At 47.9% G+C, this 22,500-nt stretch overlaps 2 protein-coding genes across 2 annotated transcripts in view; one reads left to right on the top strand and one right to left on the bottom strand.

The window, feature by feature from the left end:
• Positions 1–11,982, bottom strand: part of SETD3 (SET domain containing 3, actin N3(tau)-histidine methyltransferase) — a gene marked incomplete in the record, with an annotated part of 111,513 nt that extends 99,531 nt beyond the window's left edge. The window contains 2 exon segments of the mRNA XM_077463765.1: positions 3,040–3,157; positions 11,822–11,982.
• Positions 11,983–12,155: 173 nt separating this feature from the next.
• CCNK (cyclin K) overlaps positions 12,156–22,500 on the top strand; it is a 44,963-nt gene continuing 34,618 nt past the window's right edge. Inside the window, exons 1-2 of the mRNA XM_077463764.1 lie at positions 12,156–12,294; positions 20,028–20,256. Of these exons, the coding sequence (XP_077319890.1) occupies positions 20,060–20,256 (197 nt within the window). The 5' untranslated portion in view covers positions 12,156–12,294; positions 20,028–20,059. The remainder of the gene's footprint in view (positions 12,295–20,027; positions 20,257–22,500) is intronic.

Below are 22,500 nucleotides of genomic sequence, written 5' to 3'. Positions count from 1 at the left end.
CCTCTACACTCCCCTTGGCCAGGCATCGATATTTCTTACAATGAACGTCTGCTATGATCACTAACATCCAGTCAAAACCCAGGAAAGTCACCACATGACTTGAGCATGCCCAATCATGCTAAGGTGTGGAGAAGCCAATCCTGGGAGAGCTGGAGAAGAAAGGAGGGGGGGATGTGAAGTACACAGAATGCCTCTCTCACACTCCTGCATGAGATAAGGAAATCACCTGTCACTAACAGCAAGGGGGAGAAACAGACACTTATTTCTCTGTGTGTCCAATTTTATCTTACTGAAGAAAGGTAAGAGAATTGCTCAGAGCTGGATTAACTCTTCGTGGTAAGACTGGGTACATATGAAATTACATCCTCTGCTGTAACAGATACACAGTATCTCACAAAAGTGAGTACACCCCTCACATTTTAGTAAATATTTTATTATATCTTTTCATGTGACAACACAGAAGAAATTACACTTTGCTGCAATGTAAAGTAGTGAGTGTGCAGCTTGTATAAACAGTGTAAATTTGCTGCCCCCTCAAAATAACTCAACACACAGCCATTAATGTCTAAACAGCTGGCAACAAAAGTGAGTACACCTCTAAGTCAAAATGTCCAAATTAGGCCCAATTAGCCATTTTCCCTCCCCGATGTCATGCGACTCAGTGTTACAAGGTCCCAGGTGTGAATGAGAAGCAGGTGTGTTAAATTTGGCGTTATCACTCTCACTCTCTCATACTGGTTGCTCTACATAAAGATGGCCTAGGCTATAAGAAGATTGCCAATACCCTGAAACTGAGCTGCAGCACAGTGACCAAGACTACACAGTTATTTAACAGGACAGGTTTCACTCAGAACAGGCTTTGCCATGGTTGACTAAAGAAGTTGAGTGCACGTGTTCAGTCATATCCAGGAGGTTGTCTTTGGGAAAAAAGGTGTATGAGTGCTGCCAGCATTGCTGCAGAGGTTGAAGGGGTGGCGGGGGGGGGGGAAATCAGCCTGTCAGTGCCCAGACCATACAGCACACACTGCATCAAATTGGTCTGCATGGCTGTCGTAGAAGGATGATGATGCCTGTTTAGGAGAAACGCGTCGGGAAGGGCTCGTTGATGCCACTGCGTTGCCAGATTTTATTTCAATGCTTGTATTTGCCTGTAATATGTGAGTACCCATTTATGCTTTTAATGTTAATAAAAGTTTTAAACGGTATTTCACTATGAGGCTGTATTTTCTTCTTTTTGGCCTATAATATATGTGGAAGAATCTCTGTCCTCAGTCACCCCAAAAGGTGGATAGCCATTTCATCTATTTTTGGGTCATCTCTCTGTCTACTCTGGTACCCCTGAGAAGTTACAAGTTTTTCCAGCTGTTTTTTCGTATGGATTTACATCAATAAACTCGTGTGACTCGCTAGGTATATACCTAACTGGGTCCATAACATCTGGTAAGCCTCCTCTCAAGTGGTGGTGGATTTCTACAAAGTATTCACTGAAGTCACTATAACTTCTCAAGATATTGCACTTTGTCACCATATTGTTTCACTTATGGACTCTTAACACGTTCACCTTGGTGGATATACGTATATTAATTTTTTTTGTATATTTGGATATAGTGTTGTCTAAAACATAGAATCATTAATAGTGTTAATTTATGCAGAGTTTTTTTCACTATTAAAGTTGATTATATTATTTACACTGGTAGAAGATTATATAGATATTGTTATAATCTAAGCGCTGCACCTTTTTTATTATTTCACCATTTTGTCGTAGAAGGAAGACTCTTCTAAAGATGATGCACACGAGAGAAACAGTTTGCTGAAGACAAGTACATGGATTACTGGAACCATGCCCTATAATCTGATATGACCAAGATAAACTTATTTGGTTCAGATGGTGACAAGCGTGTGTGGCGGCAACCAGGTGAGAAGTACAAAGACAAGTGTGTCTTGCCTACAGTCAAGCATGGTGGTGGGAGTGTTATAGTCTGGGGCTGCATGAGTGCTTCCGGCACTGGGGAGTTACAGTTCATTGAGGGAACCATGAATGCCAACATGTACTGTGACATACTGAAGCACAGCATGATCCCCTCCGTTCGGAGACTGGGCCGCAGGGCAGTATTTCCACATGATAACGACCCCAAACACACCTCTAAGATGACCACCGCCTAGCTAAAGAAGCTGAGGGTAAAGGTGATGGCCTGGTCAAGAATGTCTCCAGACCTAAACCCTATTGAGTATCTGTGGGGCATCTTCAAAACAGAAGGTGGAGGAGCGCAAGGTCTCTAACATCCACCAGCTCCGTGATGTCGTCATGGCAGAGTGGAAGAGGACTCCAGTGGCAACCTGTGAAGCTCTGGTGAACTCCATGCCCAAGAAGGTTAAGTCAGTGCTGAAAAATAATGGTGGCCACACAAAATATTGACACTTTGGGTCCAATTTGGACATTTTCACTTAGGGATGTACTCACTTTTGTTGCCAGCGGTTTAGACATTAATGGCTGTGTGTCGAGTTATTTTGAGGGGACAGAAAATTTACACCGTTATACAACCTGTACACTCACTACAAATATCTACAAAAATATGAGGGGTGTACTCACTTTCGTGAGATACTGTAAGTCTTAATTAAAAACCTTTTTTTTGGGGGGGGGGGGGGGGGGGGGGTTTACATCCACTTTAAGGGAATCTCTTAGGGACCCGAAGGTCACCAGCACCAGAAATAGTGTCCCCATGGGAAGATCTCCCCTCTATTACTTTTCTGGGGAATAAATTTATGATTTTCTTTTACTTTCACTTTCAATGATGATGGTAAACAGGACAAATAGAGAGCAATAAAAATTGACGGCTATTCCAATCTATCTCCGTCTATCCAAAACAAAAAAAAACAAAAAAAGATTGCCCTAGTTTCTGAAGCTATAAAAAGGATACCGACATGCAATTTAGCTCTCTACTAACCCAAATGCTCAGAACGATTGGCTTGTAGTCATCCTGCTTAAACCAAACCATTCAGACAAGAGACATTTGTAATACTTTTGATCTGTTGACTTACCTCTCAGGAACAGGTGGTGGTTCTGTAGCCTCTTCCTCTCAAAGCAGAAGCGTCAGCTTAAAGCCCCTACAAAAGCCGTCCCATCTGCCTCAGCTCAGCGCTCACAATTGTCATAATGCTGTCAAATAAAAGGAAAAGTTTTGTCAGGATTACATGAAAGTAAAGGCTTATATATACCCAACTAACAGGTTTACCTTACTTAACCACTTCCCACCCAGCCAATGTACATATACGGCTGGGTGGGAGCTCTCTCTTCAGGAACGTCCTTCAAAAGGAGGGGAATCGGGCGTGCCCGCTCAGCGGCGCGATCCCGATGTGCTTGTGTCACCCGGACACGGCGCATCTCGGATCGGCAGGAGGGCTCTGTGATTGGCCCTCCTGATCACATGACGGCCGTGTCCAATCACGGCCGTCATCTGATGTAAACACATCAGCCGGTTGCTAGGCAATCGGCTCTCCTCTCCTCACACGGAAGTCGTCTCTGAGGAGAGGAGAGCGGATCGCTGCAGCCGGCTGGTGATCAGTGAGTATGAGCTGTTTTTACAGCTTTTTACTAACTGATCACTACTCTAGTGTAAACCTACAGTGTAAACACACATGTCACCACAACACACGTCACCACCCATGTCCCAAAAACACACATGTCCCCAAATAATAAAAAGACATGTCCCCAAATAAAAAAAAAGACATGTCCCCAAATAAAAAAAAACACATGTCCCCCACATATGTCCCAATGATTATCTGCACACATATGTACGTGATCACCTGCACACATCTGTACATGATCATTTGCGTACATATGTCCGTGATCACACAAACCAATTATTATACACTTTAGAGCCGGTTCACACAGCGGGCGATGAGAGGCGACACGACTCGCCTCGCTCTCGCAAGTCGCCCCCGTTCTGTACAATGGAACCGTTCTGAGGAGCGACTCGAGTCGCTCCGACTCAGAAAAAAGGTTCCTGTACTACTTTTGGGCGACCTCGGGGCGACTTGCATTGACTTCTATACAGAAGTCATTTGCAAGTCGCCGCTGAGGCCGCGGCAGGTCGCGGCGAGGCAAGTCGGAGTCGCCTCGCCTGCAGTGTGAACCGGCCCTAACAGAATTTTTTTTACCAAAGACATGTAGCAGAATACATTTTGGCTTAAATTTCATGACAAAATTAGATTTTATTGGATTTCTTTTAAAATAGAAAAAAGAAAATATTGTTTTTCTTTCAAAATTTCTGCTATTTTTGCGCTTATATTCGCAAAAAATAAAAAAACGGAGTCGTGAATAAATACCACCAAAATAAAGCTCTATTTGTGCAAACAAAATGATAAAAATTTCATTAGGGTACAGTGTAGCATGACCGCGCAATTGTCATTGAAAGTGCGAGAGCGATGAAAGCTGAAAATTGGTCTGGGAAGGAAGGGGGTGAAAGTGCCCTGTATTGTAGTGGTTAAAGAGAAGTTCCAGCCTGGAAAAAAAAAAAAAAAAAAGATTAAATACTGTAGCTGCTGACTTTTAACATATGGACACTTACCTGTCTAGGGAGCCCGCGATGTCGGCACCCCAGCCACTCTTCGGAGCGGCTATCGGGTGCTGCGGCCTCAGAGCCGGTACAGGCTCGGGAAAGAGACTGTGACCATATGGTCAGGATCCACCTACATGCCTGGAATGACACCCGGCTCAGCCTCTCAGCGAGCCGCTGAGAGCCTGAGCCGGCCGCTTCAACCTCCTCCACAGCTTAGGGCTCCAGACTACAGGAGTGCCTCCACTCTGGATGAAGGAGCACAGGAGTCACCTTTTGGAAAGCAGCACTGTTAATCTGGAAGAGGTGAGTGTTATATGTACTAGCAGATTTAACCACTTCCTTACCTGCCACTTTCACCCCTTTCCTGTCCAGGCCAATTTTCAGCTTTAAGCACTTTTGCATTTAGAATGACAATTGTGCAGTCATACAACGCTGTACCTAAATTAAAATTTGTATTTTCTTTTTTCCCCCCCTCACACAAATAGAGCTTTATTTTGGTGGCATTTAAATACTGCCTTTCCTCGCCGCAGGGCCATTAACAAAGCGCAGTGCAATAGGGAGCCAGTTTCCCTTACCCAAGATAGAGACGGCAGCACCCGAGAGCAGATTGAAAAATAGGCTCGGGTGAAGACACCACTGAATTAGTGGACAGGCAAGTCAGCAGCTACAGTATCCAGACTTACTGGCTGGGTGACTGGGTGTAAATAGAAGGAAGAAAGCCTAAAACGAATGCAACCATCACATCGAAGAATTTGCTTAAGTTATAAATGGACACTGTAAGTGATCAGTACCGATCACTCATTGTGTTCATTCAGAAAAGGAATTAGGGGGCGGGGGGGGGTCGGTAAATTACATATTTACTGGCCTCTTACCCAGCTCTCCATCCTGAAATTATCCTTGTGTACCCGCAGCAGCTGCCAGTGGAAGAGGAGGGAAGCTGGCAGTGCTGTGGGAGAGGGGGTGGGCACACAGAGGGGCCCTGAAGACAAAAGGTCTAAAAACCGTGGCCCTTTGATTGTCTTTTTCTGGCCCTCCTTAGGGCACTCTTCCTCTCATTGATACAAAATAATATTTCTACAAATGACACCAACTATGGGGCATTATTCTTCCTACTGACAATGATGGGGTAGTCCTTCCACTGACACAACTGATGGACGAATATTGCTCCCAATACCAATGATTGAGTACTATCCCTCCCACTGACACCAACGATGTGGTACTAGTCCTCCCACTGACACCAGCAATGGAGTACTAGTCCTCCCACTGACACCAGCAATGGAGTACTAGTCCTCCCACTGACACCAACAATGGAGTAATAGTCCTCCCACTGACACAAACATCCAGCCCCCCTAAAGTCAGCAGGACGGTAAACTGGCCCTCTGTTTATCCTAGAGCCCTAGAATACGAGCATTTACCCTTGCAGTACAGGCACTGCAAGGTTGAAATTTTAAGGTTCCCAGAGCTATTCTTTAAAGCAACCCTATCGTCTACATCAGTGGTCATCAACCGTGTCCGCAGGACCCAGCAACAGGCCAGGTTTGCAAGATAACTGAAATACATCACAGGTGTCATCATTTGCTGCTCAGTGACTGCAGTATTCTAGTCTGCATCTCCCCAGGGTAATACTTAAAACCTGGCATGTTAGCTGGCCCTGAGGACAGGGTTGATGACCACTGCTCTAAAGAAAAATCTTAACGGTAATTCCCTGCAACAGAAGAGCTCCTATACTCACCTCTCCAGTGACCAATGCTGCCCAGCATCAGATCCAGGACCTGGCTTTGGTCTTATTTCATACTACCCATTGGATGGGGGTAAAAGTTTGGGATGCAAGTTACATAGCAGTGATTTTGCTTCGGTGAGATCACATTTGGACCTACACTGATTTAATAATTATGTATGAAATAATACTAATATGTTTGATCCTTTTGATATTCAACTGTCTATATACAATTTGAAGCATTTTAGCTATCTTTAAGACTATTCTTTGAATGCATTTAACACTAGCTGTATCTATATTTGATTTATATCTACATTTGTTTACAGTTTATCTGCTAGATATACTGACTACTCCTGAGAAGCTCGTTTTGGAGCGAAACATGTTGAGTGGTATATTCTATGAGCATTTTTAAATACACAATTTTGGCTGTGTTTAATTTGTTAAAAAATAATGTGGATAATTGATTTAAAAAAAAATAAAATAAAAATTCTGGTTTTGTGATTATAATTTTTGTATCTATTGTGAAATAAAAACTTTTGTGCCTTTTATGATACCTTTTTTGGGCTACTATCTCTATTATGACATATCAGCACCTTTAAAGTCCTAAGGGCTAGATCCCTTATCCCTGCCTTTGTTCTTCTCTATATATGATGGAATGTGGTGCTAACATTCGCCTGTGCTATACCTCATTTGTTTACACTAGTGTATTTACTAGTTTTAACCTTTTTCTTACATTTCTTCAATTACTTCCTGAAGTCATACATCCCAGGAGTCTCCAGGAGGGGTTATCAGCTAAGCATATTCTCCTGCTTGCATGTCTGAGCTAAGGGCAGAGGGATTCCAGGAAGTAAATGCTACATGAATCATCTGCCCTTACTAAGAATGGAGATAAGGATGGATGGGCAAGTTTGATGTGAATATTAAAAAAAAGAAAGAATGAAATAGTGTTTTTGGTTTGTCGTTCTCCGATGCAGTGTAGTTCGACTTTAACCACTTGCCGACCGGGCCATAGCCAAATGATGGCTACAGCGTGGCCAGCTAATTCTGGGAGGGCGTACTATCACGTCCTCCCAGATCCGCGCTTCCTGTGAGCCACCATGGCGCGCACCCGGGAATGTCTGTGACGCGCCGGGTCCCGAGAACCCGGCGGTCACAGCTCGGGGTAAAGGGCCAATCCCAGAATCCCTTTATCATGTAAATCACTCTATTCAATGACGGAGCGCTCACTGTCAACAAACTGGTGTCATGTCTGGTTCTCTCCGCTGCTCACACCGTTCATGTGAGGAGAGGAAGGAGAAGCTGCAGCGCGAGGCTGCTTGTGGTTTGTTTTCGTTATTGCAAGTGCCCAGGAGTGCCACATCTGTGCCATATCAGTATGAAGCAGTTCCAAATCAGTGCCACTAGCGCCAATACAGTGCCTGTCAGCAAGGGCGGCACTGTTGTGCACTATCAGCGGATCCTCATCAGCGCCCGTCATTGCCATAAAAATGTGGGGGAAAAAAAATTAAAAATGCGCTTTCATTTTCTTTCCACATTTTCAAAAACATGTGGGAAAAAAATGACATGTTCAAAAGACTCATTGTGCCTTATAGAATATACTTGGGGTGTTTTCTTTCCATAATTGAGTCATTCTGTGGGCATTTCCATAGTCCTGGTGCTCCAGGGCGTTCAAAAGTGTGATGGGTTGTCAGGAAATTATATGCGTAATTTAAGTCCCTAGAATGCCCAACGGTGCTCCCTGCATGTTGGGCCTCTGTATGTGGCCACGCTGCGTAAAAGTCTCACACATGTGATATCGCCGTGCTCAGGACGAGTGGCAGAATGTGTTTTGGGGTGTAATTTGTGGTATGCATATGCCATGTGAGAGAAATAACCTGACAATTTTGTGGAAAAAAAAAAGAAAAAAAAAAGGAAAAGAAAATCTTGATTTTGCAAAGAATTGTGGGGAAAAAAAATACAACTTAAAAAACTCACCATGCTTCTTGCTATATATCTTGGAATGTTTACTTTCCAAAAATGGGTCATTTGTACTTTCCTGTCCTTGTTAGAGTCTTAAACAAGATAGGCTGTCAGTACGGTACATCAGGTGTAATCAATTTTCAACGCTAGGCACCATAGCTTGTAGACCAACTTTCACAGAGACCAAATATACACCGATTTGGGTTGTTTTACCAAAGAAAAGTAGCAGAATACATTTTAGCTAAAATGTATGAAGAAAAATTACTAATTTGTAAACATGTTATAACAGAAATGAAGAAAAATGCATTTTTTTTTCTGTCTTTTTTTTATTTATAGTGCAAAAAAAATAAAAAATAAACTCAGTGGTGAACAAAAATCACCAAAATAAAGCTCAATTTGTGGGGAAAATATGGGTACAGGGTTGTGTGATGGAGTAATTGTCATTCAAAGTGTGAGAGCGCGGAAAGCTGACATGTGGCCTGGTTATGAAGAATTACAGATATGTATATTTTATACATCGGTCAGCTTGGACAGGAGTAATTCTGTATACATCATAGACACCGCTACTCCAGTGATCTCCACTGTCGTCCTTGTCCTGTGCCGAGCGGCCAGCCTGCTGCACAGTAGGTTGGCTGCTTGGCACAGGTGCCATTCAGAGAATGCTTTTGAGCAAAGTGTTTTCTGATTGGACAAGGCAGAGAGGTAGGGCAATACAACCTCAGTGCAGCAATGTACAATGCAGGGGGATGTGTCAGTGCTCTAAGTTCACAGTCTAAAGTCAATATATGCATACAGAGCTCCCTCAGGCCTAAAGGCTCCTCTAGCCTAAAAAGATATGTACATGGGCCCGTCCGTTCTAGATTTTCATTTGTTGGGTCCACTTCAGGTGCCCAACCTACAGGGCCAGGGGCCACAATTTGGTACACTCATGCAGCTTTTAAAGACCCTGGGATTGGTTTGCAAAGGACCTGCATTAGCAGTGATCTCTAGCATTCCCTGACCGCCTCCTGCAACCCGCCCGCGCTCCCTGACCGCCTCCTGCAGCCCGCCCGCGCTCCCTGACCGCCTCCTGCAGCCCGCCCGCGCTCCCTGACCGCCTCCTGCAGCCCGCCCGCGCTCCCTGACCGCCTCCTGCAGCCCGCCCGCGCTCCCTGACCGCCTCCTGCAGCCCGCCCGCGCTCCCTGACCGCCTCCTGCAGCCCGCCCGCGCTCCCCGACCGCCTCCTGCAGCCCGCCCGCGCTCCCTGACCGCCTCCTGCAGCCCGCCCGCGCTCCCTGACCGCCTCCTGACACTCACTTGCAGTCTCTGTCCCCTGCAGTTTGCCTGCGCTGACTGTCTCCAGTGCCCCTGGCTCTGCCCAACCTGCAGTGCCAGGAGCCACAACTTGGTACGCTCTGGGATTGGCTTGCAAAGGACCTGCATTAGCAGTGATCTCTAGCATTCCCTGACCGCCTCCTGCAGCTCGCCCGCGCTCCCCGACTGCCTCCTAACACTCACTAGCAGTCTCTGTCCCCTGCAGCTTGCCTGCGCTGACTGTCTCCAGTGCACCTGCACTCTCTGACTGTCTCCTGCAGTTTGGCAGTGCCCTCCGTCTACTGCAGCATTCCGCACTCTGTCTCCTGCAGCTCGCCTGTGCTTCCTGACCATCTGCAGGAAGGAGGTTAGAGAGTCTGGGCACGCTGCAGGAGAGGCTCAGAGAGTACGGGCGCATCACAAGAAAAGGATAAGGGAGCATTGCAGGGGGGGGTTGGAAAACGCGGGCACGCTGCAGGAAAAACGATCAGGGAGTGAGGGAGCACAACGCAAGAAAAGGATAAAGGAGCGCTGCAGGAGAGGTTTAGAGAGCGTGGGCACGATGCAGGAAAGGGATCAAGGAGCACCAAAAGAAAAAGGATAAGGAAGCACCGGGGGGGGGGGGGGGGGGTGGTCAGAGAATGCGGGCACGCTGCAGGAAACAAGGATCAGGGAGCGCAATGCAAGAAAAGGATAAGGGAGAGGTGTAGGGAAGGGTCAAGGGGTGCAGGTGTACAATACAAGAAAAGGATAAGAGAGCGCTGCAGGAGAGGGTCAAAGAGCACGGGCGCGCTGCAAGAAACAAGGATCAGGGATCGCAACGTAAGAAAAGGATATGGGAGCGCTGCAGGACGGGGGCGGAGAGAGCGCGGGAGCGCTGCAGGATGGGGTCGGAGAGAGCGCGGGAGCGCTGCAGGACGGGGTCGGAGAGAGCGCGGGAGGACAGGGCCCGGAGAGAGCGCGGGAGGACAGGGCCCGGAGAGAGCGCGGGAGGACAGGGCCCGGAGAGAGCGCGGGAGCGCTGCAGGACAGGACAGGGCCCGGAGAGAGCGCGGGAGCGCCGCAGGACAGGGCCCGGAGAGAGCGCGGGAGCGCCGCAGGACAGGGCCCGGAGAGAGCGCGGGAGCGCCGCAGGACAGGGCCCGGAGAGAGCGCGGGAGCGCCGCAGGACAGGGCCCGGAGAGAGCGCGGGAGCGCCGCAGGACAGGGCCCGGAGAGAGCGCGGGAGCGCCGCAGGACAGGGCCCGGAGAGAGCGCGGGAGCGCCGCAGGACAGGGCCCGGAGAGAGCGCGGGAGCGCCGCAGGACAGGGCCCGGAGAGAGCGCGGGAGCGCCGCAGGACAGGGCCCGGAGAGAGCGCGGGAGCGCCGCAGGACAGGGCCCGGAGAGAGCGCGGGAGCGCCGCAGGACAGGGCCCGGAGAGAGCGCGGGAGCGCCGCAGGACAGGGCCCGGAGAGAGCGCGGGAGCGCCGCAGGACAGGGCCGGAGAGAGCGCGGGAGCGCCGCAGGACAGGGCCGGAGAGAGCGCGGGAGCGCCGCAGGACAGGGCCGGAGAGAGCGCGGGAGCGCCGCAGGACAGGGCCGGAGAGAGCGCGGGAGCGCCGCAGGACAGGGCCGGAGAGAGGCGCGGGAGCGCCGCAGGACAGGGCCGGAGAGAGGCGCGGGAGCGCCGCAGGACAGGGCCGGAGAGAGGCGCGGGAGCGCCGCAGGACAGGGCCGGAGAGAGGCGCGGGAGCGCTGCAGGACAGGGCCGGAGAGAGCGCGGGAGCGCTGCAGGACAGGGTCGGAGAGCGCGGGAGCGCTGCAGGACAGGGTGGGAGAGCGCGGGAGCGCTGCAGGACAGGGTCGGAGAGCTCCAGAAAGCTGGAGAAGATAGGGTGCCATGTCTCCTGCAGAGCACCTCTGACAGCCTTTGGAAATATTTTGTGGGGCCCTCTGGTGCAGTTGAGGGCCTCTGTAGCTCAGGTGTTTACCCCAGCAGAGGGTCATGCTCCTATGATTGGTAGGATGGGTGGCATTGCAAGGCTCCCAGTTGCACACACTGATCTTCATTGACACTCTGTGATCAGGTGGGGGCAGGGATGTCTGGCGCCCCCTCTGGACACCCCTGGATATGACAGCCATGACATTTTGTTTGCACCATTGTGACCAGCGAGGGCCGAGTGTGAGTAGAATGTCAGCTGACCCCCGGAGGACAGCCTGTGCTCCCCATCCTGTCACCTGCACACACACATAGAGTGCTAGCTCCTGTGTGTCACCCCGCAGGGGGTCGGGAGGAAGGCTCAGTACTTACCTCCCGTGTCCCCCCCGCGGCCCTCCGAATGCCTCCAGCAGCTCCTCAACGGGGGTGAGGCCAGAACACAGCGCCTGGCAGGATGGAGAGAAGAACCCCGCACACCCTAACCTTCCTCCGCCAGCGCCCAGCTCCTCTCAGTCCTTCCCACACGCTATTGGACCAGCCCCGACCAGGCCCCTGCCGTCACTGGACAGCCGCCCTGTCGCTCACCACCACACCCCGCCCATTTCGCCTTCCAACCATCAAGGTAGGTTGCGGCGAGGCGGCGTTTTCCACGCCCCTCCACCCGACGTCCCGGGCGGCTATTGGGTAAGCCGCAACTGTGTCCTTTTAAGAGAGGGCGAAAGGGGCGTGGCCTGGCGTCACAACGTCACCTCGCACGTTCGCTACCAAGATGGCAGCGGGGAGAGCGCTGCGCTCGTAAGGAACCTTATACCGGCGGAAGCTTCTGGCTGGCCGGGGACGAGCGGGTAAGTGCGGGAAGACGAACACACGGCTACGGGAAGTAGGTGGGGGAGTCCTCCAGCTTTGCTGTGGTCACAGTGAGCGGAGGGTGTGCTGAGCCTTGTAGTTCCCGAGGAGCTGGCGGGTCACGTGACCCTGGACAGAGTCATCAGGCCCTCCAGTAGCCGCACTCCTCACCGTCTACCGAGGAGCCAATCACTTGGGCTGAGCAGAGCAGAGGAGCCAATCACTGGGCCTGAGCAGAGGAGCCAATCACTTGGCCAGAGCAGAGGAGCCAATCACTTGGCCAGAGCAGAGGAGCCAATCACTTGGCCAGAGCAGAGGAGCCAATCACTTGGCCCGAGCATTGGAGCCAATCACTTGGCCCGAGCATTGGAGCCAATCACTTGGCCCGAGCATTGGAGCCAATCACTTGGCCCGAGCATTGGAGCCAATCACTTGGCCCGAGCATTGGAGCCAATCACTTGGCCCGAGCATTGGAGCCAATCACTTGGCCCGAGCAGAGGAGCCAATCACAGAGGCCAGGAGGGGGCAGCACTGGGTATCTTCACCTGTCTGATCTGACAGGTTCTCTTTAAAGCTGACATTCCCTTCCTCTACATGAGACTTGCATTTGTAATTTACATTCTTCTCTTGGCATTACATCCCTTATTTCACATCTAATGATGTCATCACTGGGTCTCTGTGCTTCTCTATGCAATGCAGGGAGATCATAGCTGGTGGGAGGGACCAGCAGTGTGCTGTGTGTACATAGAAAACTGAAAACATGACAGCGCCCCCCGGGGGTCCTCAGCCCTGATGTGGTGGTTCCTGGCAAGAGTCCTGCACATATCAAAATGTCTTGATCTTAAAGAGGGATTCCACTGGAAACACAAATATTAAAAGCCAGCAGCTATAAATACTGCAGCTGTTGACTTTTAATAAATGGACACTCACCTGTCTCAGGGTCCAGCGATGTCAGCAGCCGAGATTGATTGATCGATCGCTCGGCTCTCGGGTGCTGCCGCTGCCGTTCTAGGTGAGGGAATCAGGAAGTGAAGCATTGCAGCTTCACTTCCCAGTGGGAATGATCCTCCCTGTCTCTGGGACCCGTGTGTGTCCCAGCAGACAACGCGGCGGGACAGGAAGAGGCATAGACTCCCGTGCAAATACCTGTCTAATACAGGTATCTGCACCCCCCTGAAAGATGCCAATTGTGACACCAGAGGGGGGAGGGTACTGATGAGCGGAAGTTCCACTTTAGGGTCGGACCCCAGGTTTAAAGGCGCCAGTTAAAAAAAAAAAAAATCCAAAGTATTCAAAAATGCTGATCTGAGCGTTTTGAATACTTTCAAGTGCAGAGGAGGGGTTTGGGGTCTTATAGATCCCTCCATAAAGGGGACCTGTCGCTGCCGATTACTGTCAGTAGGTGGATGGATAAAAATCATTGATTTAAAGGGGTTGTAAAGGTTTGTGTTTTCTCACCTGTCAGTGACCGAGTCAGACGTTTTGTAGATAGGCAACTCCTCTCCTCATATTGATTAGCGGTTCCAAATTAATAACTATTGCAGTAGGGAACAGACACAAAAGATACACTCCGCATCTTTCCAAATCACTGTTCTGCTTAATTATGATGCAATTGAGGGTTTCTATACACATGATTATGTAGGTATCGCATTAATATTACAATTGTACTTTTAAGGTAACAAGGGGTGTAACATAGGCAGGCTAATTCTAATCAGGACTCGAAAGAATGCAAAACATGTAATGAAAACATTGTTAGTGTCGTGTGGACAGTGAGGGCAGTGTGCAATACATATAAAATAGAATACAATTATATACAGAACTTACAAATTTCCTTTACACCTTGTTGTGTCACTAAAGCATCAGCAGCGGGACAGAGATGACAATTCCTGTTTAAAGTTTAATCAAAAAAAGGAAAAGAGACGGCGCCCTCTAAGTGCAGCAGGTAGTTTACATAAATTTATTATAATAGAGGGATTAAAAACGCTCACAAAGAAATGAGTGGCATGGAATAGTTATTGGTTTCGCCCGCTTTTCCCAGGAACCAGGGATCTCCTGTGTTGGTATCGAGGGCTCCAGCGCCTTCGGTGTATCCTGTCTTTTGTTTTTTGGTGACCAGAAGAACTCCTGTCACTTTCGGGGCGCTGGAGCGCAAGCGGTGGAGAATCGTGGCAAGCCCATGTTGTCCTGACGGTATTCACTTCCGGGAGCGGGATTAAGATGGCGTCCCGTTTAAAATTTGATTTAAATCAACTTGATTTAAATCAGATCCACCCTGATCACAAGGGATGTTTACATTCTTTGTGACAGCAATAAAAGTGAAAAAAGTATAATTTAATGAATGCAGCTGGTGTTATTGCATTGTAGTCAGTAAGACGCAATTTTTGCACCCAAGTCGATGGGATGCAATTTTTGCACCCAAGTCGATGGGATGCAATTTTTGCACCCAAGTCGATGGGATGCAATTTTTGCACCCAAGTCGATGGGATGCAATTTTTGCACCCAAGTCGATGGGATGCAATTTTTGCACTCAAGTTGATGGGTGGAGCAACGTTGCATTGACATCAATGGGGGGGTGGGTTGGACTTTGCATTGAAGTCAATGTCACGTAGCATGCTATTATTGGCAAAGTGCGGATATATTGGTGCATCCCTAGTGTACATTCCAGGCATGGTGGGAATGTAACTGACATTTGTGCTCTCAAACTGTCAAACCGTCAAATGGCTGGAGTCATAACTGTGCAGCACAATGACAGTTGAAGATTAAACAGAAGTGAAGATGGCAGCTTCCTTAGCTGAAAAGGATGGGAGGGTCTAGTTCTGCTTTACCACCGACAGGATGCTTACAATGATCGGATTTTATTTATGTATGTAAAACCTCTATCCCCCCAAAAAAAACTTTAACTGATCGGGCCATAGACAAAAGACGGAAGTGGAATTCCGGTGATCTGGCTGCAACAATATGCCATAACCCCGGTATTGTTTTTTATTTTTTCAGCCTGTGATTCTCGAATCGATGAAAGTGGTCAGAGAGGCAGATTCACTGCTGAGTCACTTTTAGAAACTGTAGGAGGGGTCATTGTTGCCCCGCCCCCCTCCCCAATACCCCGCTTCCCGAAGGGTTCACAGGCTTACCTGGATGATCGGTGGCCCCGAGAACCAATCCAGCAGTTGAAGGGGGCTGGTAACAGAGTTGATTGGAGGAAAGATGGCCTCCGCTTATCTCTATGGTCTAGGACTGGAGCGATATGAGGCCACTCCTGGTCTGATGTAAATATGCTATTTTTTATATATTTTTTAAGCTTTAGATCATTTTTTTTATTTAATGCTTTCCATTATAGAGGAGAGATGTGGGAACCAAAGATCTCTCCATAAAGAGGACCTGTCATGCTGTATTGTTACTGCAAGGGATGTTTGCAAAGACTGCACAGCGCGGGGTCAGGAAGCGATGTACACTGCAACACTTAGGGTCCTTTCACACGGGGCGGATCAGTTCTGATCCGCCCCGTGGATATTCGCTTGCTCAGCGGGAATCACTCTGTCAATCCCCGCTGAGCAGGGAGATGACAGGTCCATCTCTGCACACTGCGCAGGGACAGACCTGTCACAGCGCCGCTCTCCCCTATGGGAGATCGGATGACGACGGACCACAGTGTCCGTCGTCATCCGATCCGCAGACGGATGGGAAAAATTGGTTTTTCCTCCGTCACACTTTTTCGGATCGGAGTGGGTCGGATGTCAGAGGGCATGTCTCCGCTGACATCCGACGCTCCATAGAGCTCTATGGAGCATCCGTTCAGGTCCGCCTGAACGGATGGTCAGCTCTTTCACACTGGGGCGGGATCGGCGTCTGCGGTAAAGCAGCGCTGTTTTTAGCGTCTCTTTACCGTAGATTTAGCGGCGGTATGCGGCCGCTAGCAGGGCGGATTTAACCCCCGCTAGCGGCCAAAAAAGGGTTAAAACCGCCGGCAAAGCTGCGCTGCCCCATTGATTTCAATGGGTAGGAGCGGTGAATACACCGCTCCAAAGATGCGGCTAGCAGGACTTTTTTCACCGTCCTGCTAGCGCACCGCTCCAGTGTGAAAGTCCTCTGGCTTTCACACTGGAGTGAAAGGGACCAGATTTTTTTCAGGCGCTATTTTTAGCACTGTAGCGCCTGAAAAAAGCCCCAATGTGAAAGCGGCCTTATTTTATATTTCTGCCTGGATGGTTTAATACCCCCAAAGACAACACTATTGTGTGGCTCAAGGCTCCGCCTCATTAGAGCTGACCAACAACACAGCTCAAAGTCCTATCAATTAGAAAACTTAAAATAAAAAACTGCATGCATGTAATACGTATTGAAAGTAAATTTATTTCAACATTTAAAGGGGTTTGAAAACCCTCATGGTTTTTCACCTTAATGCATTCTATGAATTAAGTTTAGGGGGGCTACCCCCCCCCCCCCTCCCTTCCACGAGCACACCATCTGTAGCCAGTGTCTCGTCTCCTGATTGGATAGATTGATAGCAGCGCAGCCATTGGTTCCCACTGCTGTCAATCAAATCCTATGACGTGGTGCCAGGGGGGCGGAGCCGAGGTCTATATATTCTGTGTAAATAGATGCGTATGTGGGACTCGGGAGCGTGTCCACCAAGGAGAGCTCTTCCCCAAAGTGGACACTCTATGTGGGAAAGTCCACAAGTGCCACTGAGGGACCCCAGAAGGGGAGGATCGGGGCCACTCTGTGCAAAACGAATTGCACAGTGGAGGTAAGTATGACGTGTTTGTTATTTTAAAAAAAAAAAGAGGGTTTACAACCCTTTAACATAAATGGGGGGAGATTTACTAAAACTGTAGCATGCAAAATCTGGTACAGCTGTGCGTGGTAGCCAATCTGCTTCTAACTTCAGCTTGTTCAGTTAAGCTTTGACAATAAAACCTGGAAGCTGATAGGTTTCTATGCACAGCTGCACCAGATTTTGCGCACTCCAGTTTTAGTAAATCAACCCCACTGGGTCTATAGCCAAAGATGTAGTAATGTTATCCATACTTTTAATGATATGAACTTTTTATGATGGACATATAGGGTGAGATTTACTAAAACTGGTTTGTCACGCTGGGATTGTTTTGGTTGGTCAAAGGACTAGTCAGACTATCTCAAAGTCTGAGCAAAATCACATCCTGTTCATTTAGGCTGGGTTCACACTGCAGCGATGCGGGAATGCCGCGAATCCGCGGCAGGTTCCCGCATCGCATGCCTCCCGGCGGCAGTTCACACTGCCCTATGCTAACTGCTGGGAGTGTCAGTGAAATGTTAATGACACCCCCAGATCAGTTCGCATATCGCAGTGCGATCTGCAAACTCGGACAGGAATCGGATCGCATGGTGTGAACACCCATGCGATCCGATTCTGCTGCGGACCAAAAAAAGGGTCCTGTGCGAGTTTGGGGCGGGTGCGATGCGAATTCAGCCATACTATCTGTATGGCTGAACTCGCATCGCACAGAGATCGGATGTGATTTGCACTGCAGCGCGGTGCGAATCACATCCGGTTCTCGTAGCCGCAGCAGTGTGAACCCAGCCTTAAGTTGGATGAAAGTAGGCAGGACCGATGTCGCATTGCAAAGTAGGATAACAGTCGTAAAACAGTCGTGTCGTACCAGTGCGAATCCGGCCTTAGCCCTCTTTCACATCGAATCGATTTGTCATGCGCTTTGACATGTCGTAGCCTATTGCCGGCAATGGCACCACTCCAATCGGCGCAACACCAACTCAGCAGCACTGCTCCGATTTGCAAAAGTAGTTCCTTCGCTACCTTTGCTGATTTCAGGTGCGACTTCAATAGACATCTATGCATGAAGCCACACAGATTTCTTTCAAGTCGCACCCAAAGTCGTATGGACATGCTGCTTGAAATCGCACGGCTTCAGATGAAGTCGCACTATTTTAAAGCCGTGTTCAATGTGAACGAGGGCTAAAACGTTGAGGCTGATTGGTTAATATGCACAGCTGCACCAGATTCTGTGTGCACCAGTTTTAGTAAATCTCCCCCATAAAGGTTTTAGATATGATGCTTAGTAAACCATGTTTATTATGTGCACACCATTTTCTGGCTGATTTAGTGAGTTTTGTGTTGTTTCTCAGCCCTGATGAGGGGGGAGCGCCGAAACCCTGAAACGCATTGGCTTGGTCTTGACTTTTACCAAGATTAACCCTTTTGCCTTTAGAAAGTTCTGCTGTAGGGCAGGAAAGATTAGCCAATCATGTAACCACTGCAATTAGTTTTCACAGTGATCATATGATCAGGAATCGGGCCCACCGGCTACCGACTATTAGCAGTTACCAAGAGCCGTCTTTCACAGCACATTCTTGGTGCTGGGAGAATGCAGTGAAGACGCACTCTGCACAGACATGTCAGCCGCTCAGTGCTGCATATGTTTGGTGTGTGGCCATTAGCCATGTCCCGACCATAGGACGGCCTTAGGTTGACGTTATAATGGGACGATGCCTGCAGCTACAGGCATCATTCCATTATTTTTATTTTTTCAGCCAGCGATTAGCTGCTGGATTGCTTTTACAGGCATCGGGGGGGGGGGGGGGGGGCAACTCGCCCCCACCTCCCATCAGCGCCTCCCTGGGCTCTCCCGTGTGATTGGGCAGCCTGGTATGTGATCCGGAAGTTCTGTTGGGTTACCATAGAGCTGGCCGGCCATCTCTTTGCTCCTGGGAGGCCAGAAGTGACGACGTAACTTCACTTCCAATTCTGGCAGATGTAAGCGCTGCCTTTTTTTTTTTTCTTCTGGCAAGCAGATATAATTTTTTTTTTTTTTTGATATCCTGTTCTCCAGAGCAGAGGAGAGATCTGGGATCTTATCGATCCCAGATGTTTAAAAAAAAAAAGACCTGTCGTGCCTTACTTCTATCACAAGGAATGTTCACATTTTATTAAATTAATAAATTAAAGGGACAGTGTAAAAAAAATATGTAAAGCACCCCTGTCCCCTCATCTTCGTCTGCAGAAGCAAACACATATGTGTTCTCATATGTAAACGGCGTTCGCACCACACATGTGAAGTATCTCTGCAAACGTTCTAGTGCAATAATTCCTCTGTTACCCTAAACTGGTAACCTTTAAAAACTTTTAAAGCATCACCTATGGAGATTTTTAAGTACCGTAGTTTGGCACCATTGCACGAGCATTCACAATTTTAAAGTGTGACACGTTGGGTATCTATTTACTCTACATAAAATCCTCTTTTATGTTTTACCAAAAATTGGGTATTGTGTTTTTTGCATTGAAATTCATTAAAGTGTGTTTTTTCAAAAAATAGTGTTTGAAATAAAACAAAACGCTACGTGAGTAGAGACATAAAAAATTGCAACACCCACCGTTTTATTTTCTAGGGCCTCTGCTTAAAAACGAAAAAATTTTTTTGGGGGGTTCTGATTTATTTTCCAGCAAAAAAAATATGATTTTTACATGCAGGGGAGAAATGGCAGAATTAGCCCAGTAGGGGAGTAGTTAAAACTCACTATTTTGCCGTTGCACGTATGTGTTAGGCGGTCATTAAGATGTTAATAAACTTTTTCTGGACTCGCACTCACCTGTGGCGCTCTCATCCTATGGTCAGATAGATTATTTTTGGGCACAATCGGGGATACCCGGCATGACAGAAATGTAAATCAGGCTTGTTTTTCCCATTTGGTTTCAGCACTCCTAACACACCTGTTGCCATTTTGATTTTTCTTTCAGATCTTTTTTTTTCATGAGTGGAAGTAGCTGCTATGAAGGAAAATAAAGAGAATTCAAGCCCTTCGGTGGCATCTGGCAATTTGGACCCTGCCAAGCCCTGCTGGTATTGGGACAAGAAGGACTTGGCTCACACCCCTTCCCAGCAGGAAGGCCTTGACCCGGCCACTGAAGCCAGATACAGAAGGGAAGGAGCTCGGTTCATCTTTGATGTTGGAACGCGGCTCGGGCTGTATCCTTCTATGTTTTATATTCCTTTATTCCACAGTGTTCCGATATCTTGTGCTAATGTTCTTAGCCTACACAGGGGTTGACGTCTAACTCCAGCATATACTTTTTAATCTTTGTTTTAGTTGGCATGGAGGAATGGCGTGTTGGAATCCCTGTCAGGGGTAAGATTCCTTATGCTGTCACTGACATGGTTTGAGCATGCAGGGGTGAGGAGCTAAATTTACCAGGTCCAAGAACAAGAAGTGAAGCAAGGGGAGTGAGACATGTAGCTGTCCTGATAGGTTCCCTTTAATTACATAAAACAGAACTCTACTCACCTGCCCCTCTCCCTGCATGTAATATTTAAAGTGGTTGTAAACCCTTTACAAACCACTTTGACCTACAGGTAAGCCTGGATTAAGGCTTACCTGTAGGCCCAAGAAATATCTCCTAAACCTATATGGTTTCGGAGATATTTATAAAAAGACAGGCACCGCTGTTTACGGCGCATGCGCCGTAGACAGCGGCGCACTGAGCAGGCCGCAGATCACGGCGATATGCCGCTCGTGTCGGCTCCCATGCGCATGCGTGGGAGTGACGTCATTGCGGCTCCGCCGAATCACAGCGCCGGAGCAGCGAGACCCGGAAATCACTCCGGGATACATGGCAGCGGTGAAGATGAAGACGGGGGACCGCTTCGGGGGGCTTCGTTCTCAGGTAAGTTATTCTTAATGAGCTAGTATGCTATGCATACTAGCTCATTATGCCTTTGCCTTGCAGGTTGCATTATTTTTTTTTTGAATAACCTTTAAAGAATAACTAAAGGGAAAACTTCTTTTTTTTTGTTTTGAATAAAATGGAAGGAGATTAGAACACCTGTCAGTTTTTATTGGTGTCTGTATCCTCATTAAAGTGATTGTAAAGTCAGTTTTTTTAGTTTTTTTATCTTAATGCAAACCTTCTGTGTGCAGCAACCCCTCTAATGCTTACCTGAGCCCATCTCGATTCAGCGATGTTGCAGGAATCTCTAGGCTGCCCAGGACTCTCCCTCCCCATTGGCTGAGACGGCAGTGCTGTGCCATTGACTCCCACTGCTGTCAATCAAAATCAGTGAGCCATTGAGGAGAGAGAGAGAGGGGGTAAAGGGTCGAATCGGGGCTCAGTGTCTGAATGGACACAACAGATAAGCAGCTTGGCTCAGGTGCCTCCATAGCAAGCTGCTTACTGTGGGGGCACTCGGCAGGGGAGAGGGGCCAGAAGCACCGGCGAGGGACCCGAGAAGAGGAGGATCTGGGCTGCTCTATGCAAATCCACTACACACGAGCAGGTAAGTATAACATGTTTGTTATTTTTAAAGAAAAAAATTATTGACTTTAGTATCACTTTAAAGCAGGGGTTGACAAATTTCCTTGGAATCTAGGAGCCAGCTAAAAAAGTTAGGAGCCAGGTCCATGACGGTGATCTGGACCTGTCCCTGGCCTGACATGGAGACGAGTGAGGGGAAGATGGCCCCCAGCCCCCCACCTGTCTCCAAGTCATTGCCCATAGCTCTTAGAGGGACATTTTATTTGTTTTATTTTTTTCAAATTACGATTTTTTTTTAAATTGCATTTTAGTGTAAATATGAGATGTGAGGTCTCTCTGACCCCAGATCTCATATATAAGAGTACCTGTCATGCTTTTTTCTATTACAAGGGATTTTTACATTCCTTGTAATAGGAATAAAAGTGACACACATTTTTTTTTTTAAACGGTGAAAAAAATAAAAATAAAAAGTTAAAATAAGAAAAAAATATATATTTAAAAGAGCCCTGTCCCGCCAAGCTTGCGTGCAGAAGCGAACGTATATATGAAAGCGATGTTCAAGACCTTCTCTGTAACTCAAAACGTGCAACCTGTAGAATTTTTTTAAACGTCGCCTATGGAGATTTTAAAGGGTAAAAGTTTGTCGCCATTCCATGAGCCAGCGCAATTTTGAAGCATGACATGTTGGGTATTGATTTACTCGGCGTAACATTATCTTTCACAATATAAAAAAAAAAATTGGGCTTTACTGTTGTCTTATTTTTTTTTTTATTAAATAAATTATTATTCCCCAAAAAAAAGTGCGCTTGTAAGTCCGCTGTGCAAATATGGTGTGGCAGACAGTATTGCAATGACCACCATGTAACTCTCTAGGGTGTTAGAATAAAAAAAATTATAATATAACACACACTCACACTCACACACACACTCACACACACACTCACACACACACTCACACACA

Source organism: Lithobates pipiens, unplaced genomic scaffold (assembly GCF_037356315.1).
Source record: "Lithobates pipiens isolate NorthernLeopardFrog02 unplaced genomic scaffold, aLitPip1_a1.2 Scaffold_30, whole genome shotgun sequence".
NCBI classification, from domain to species: Eukaryota; Metazoa; Chordata; class Amphibia; order Anura; family Ranidae; genus Lithobates; species Lithobates pipiens.
Note: the sequence above shows the minus strand (reverse complement) of the source record. Positions and strands in the feature narration are given on the sequence as shown.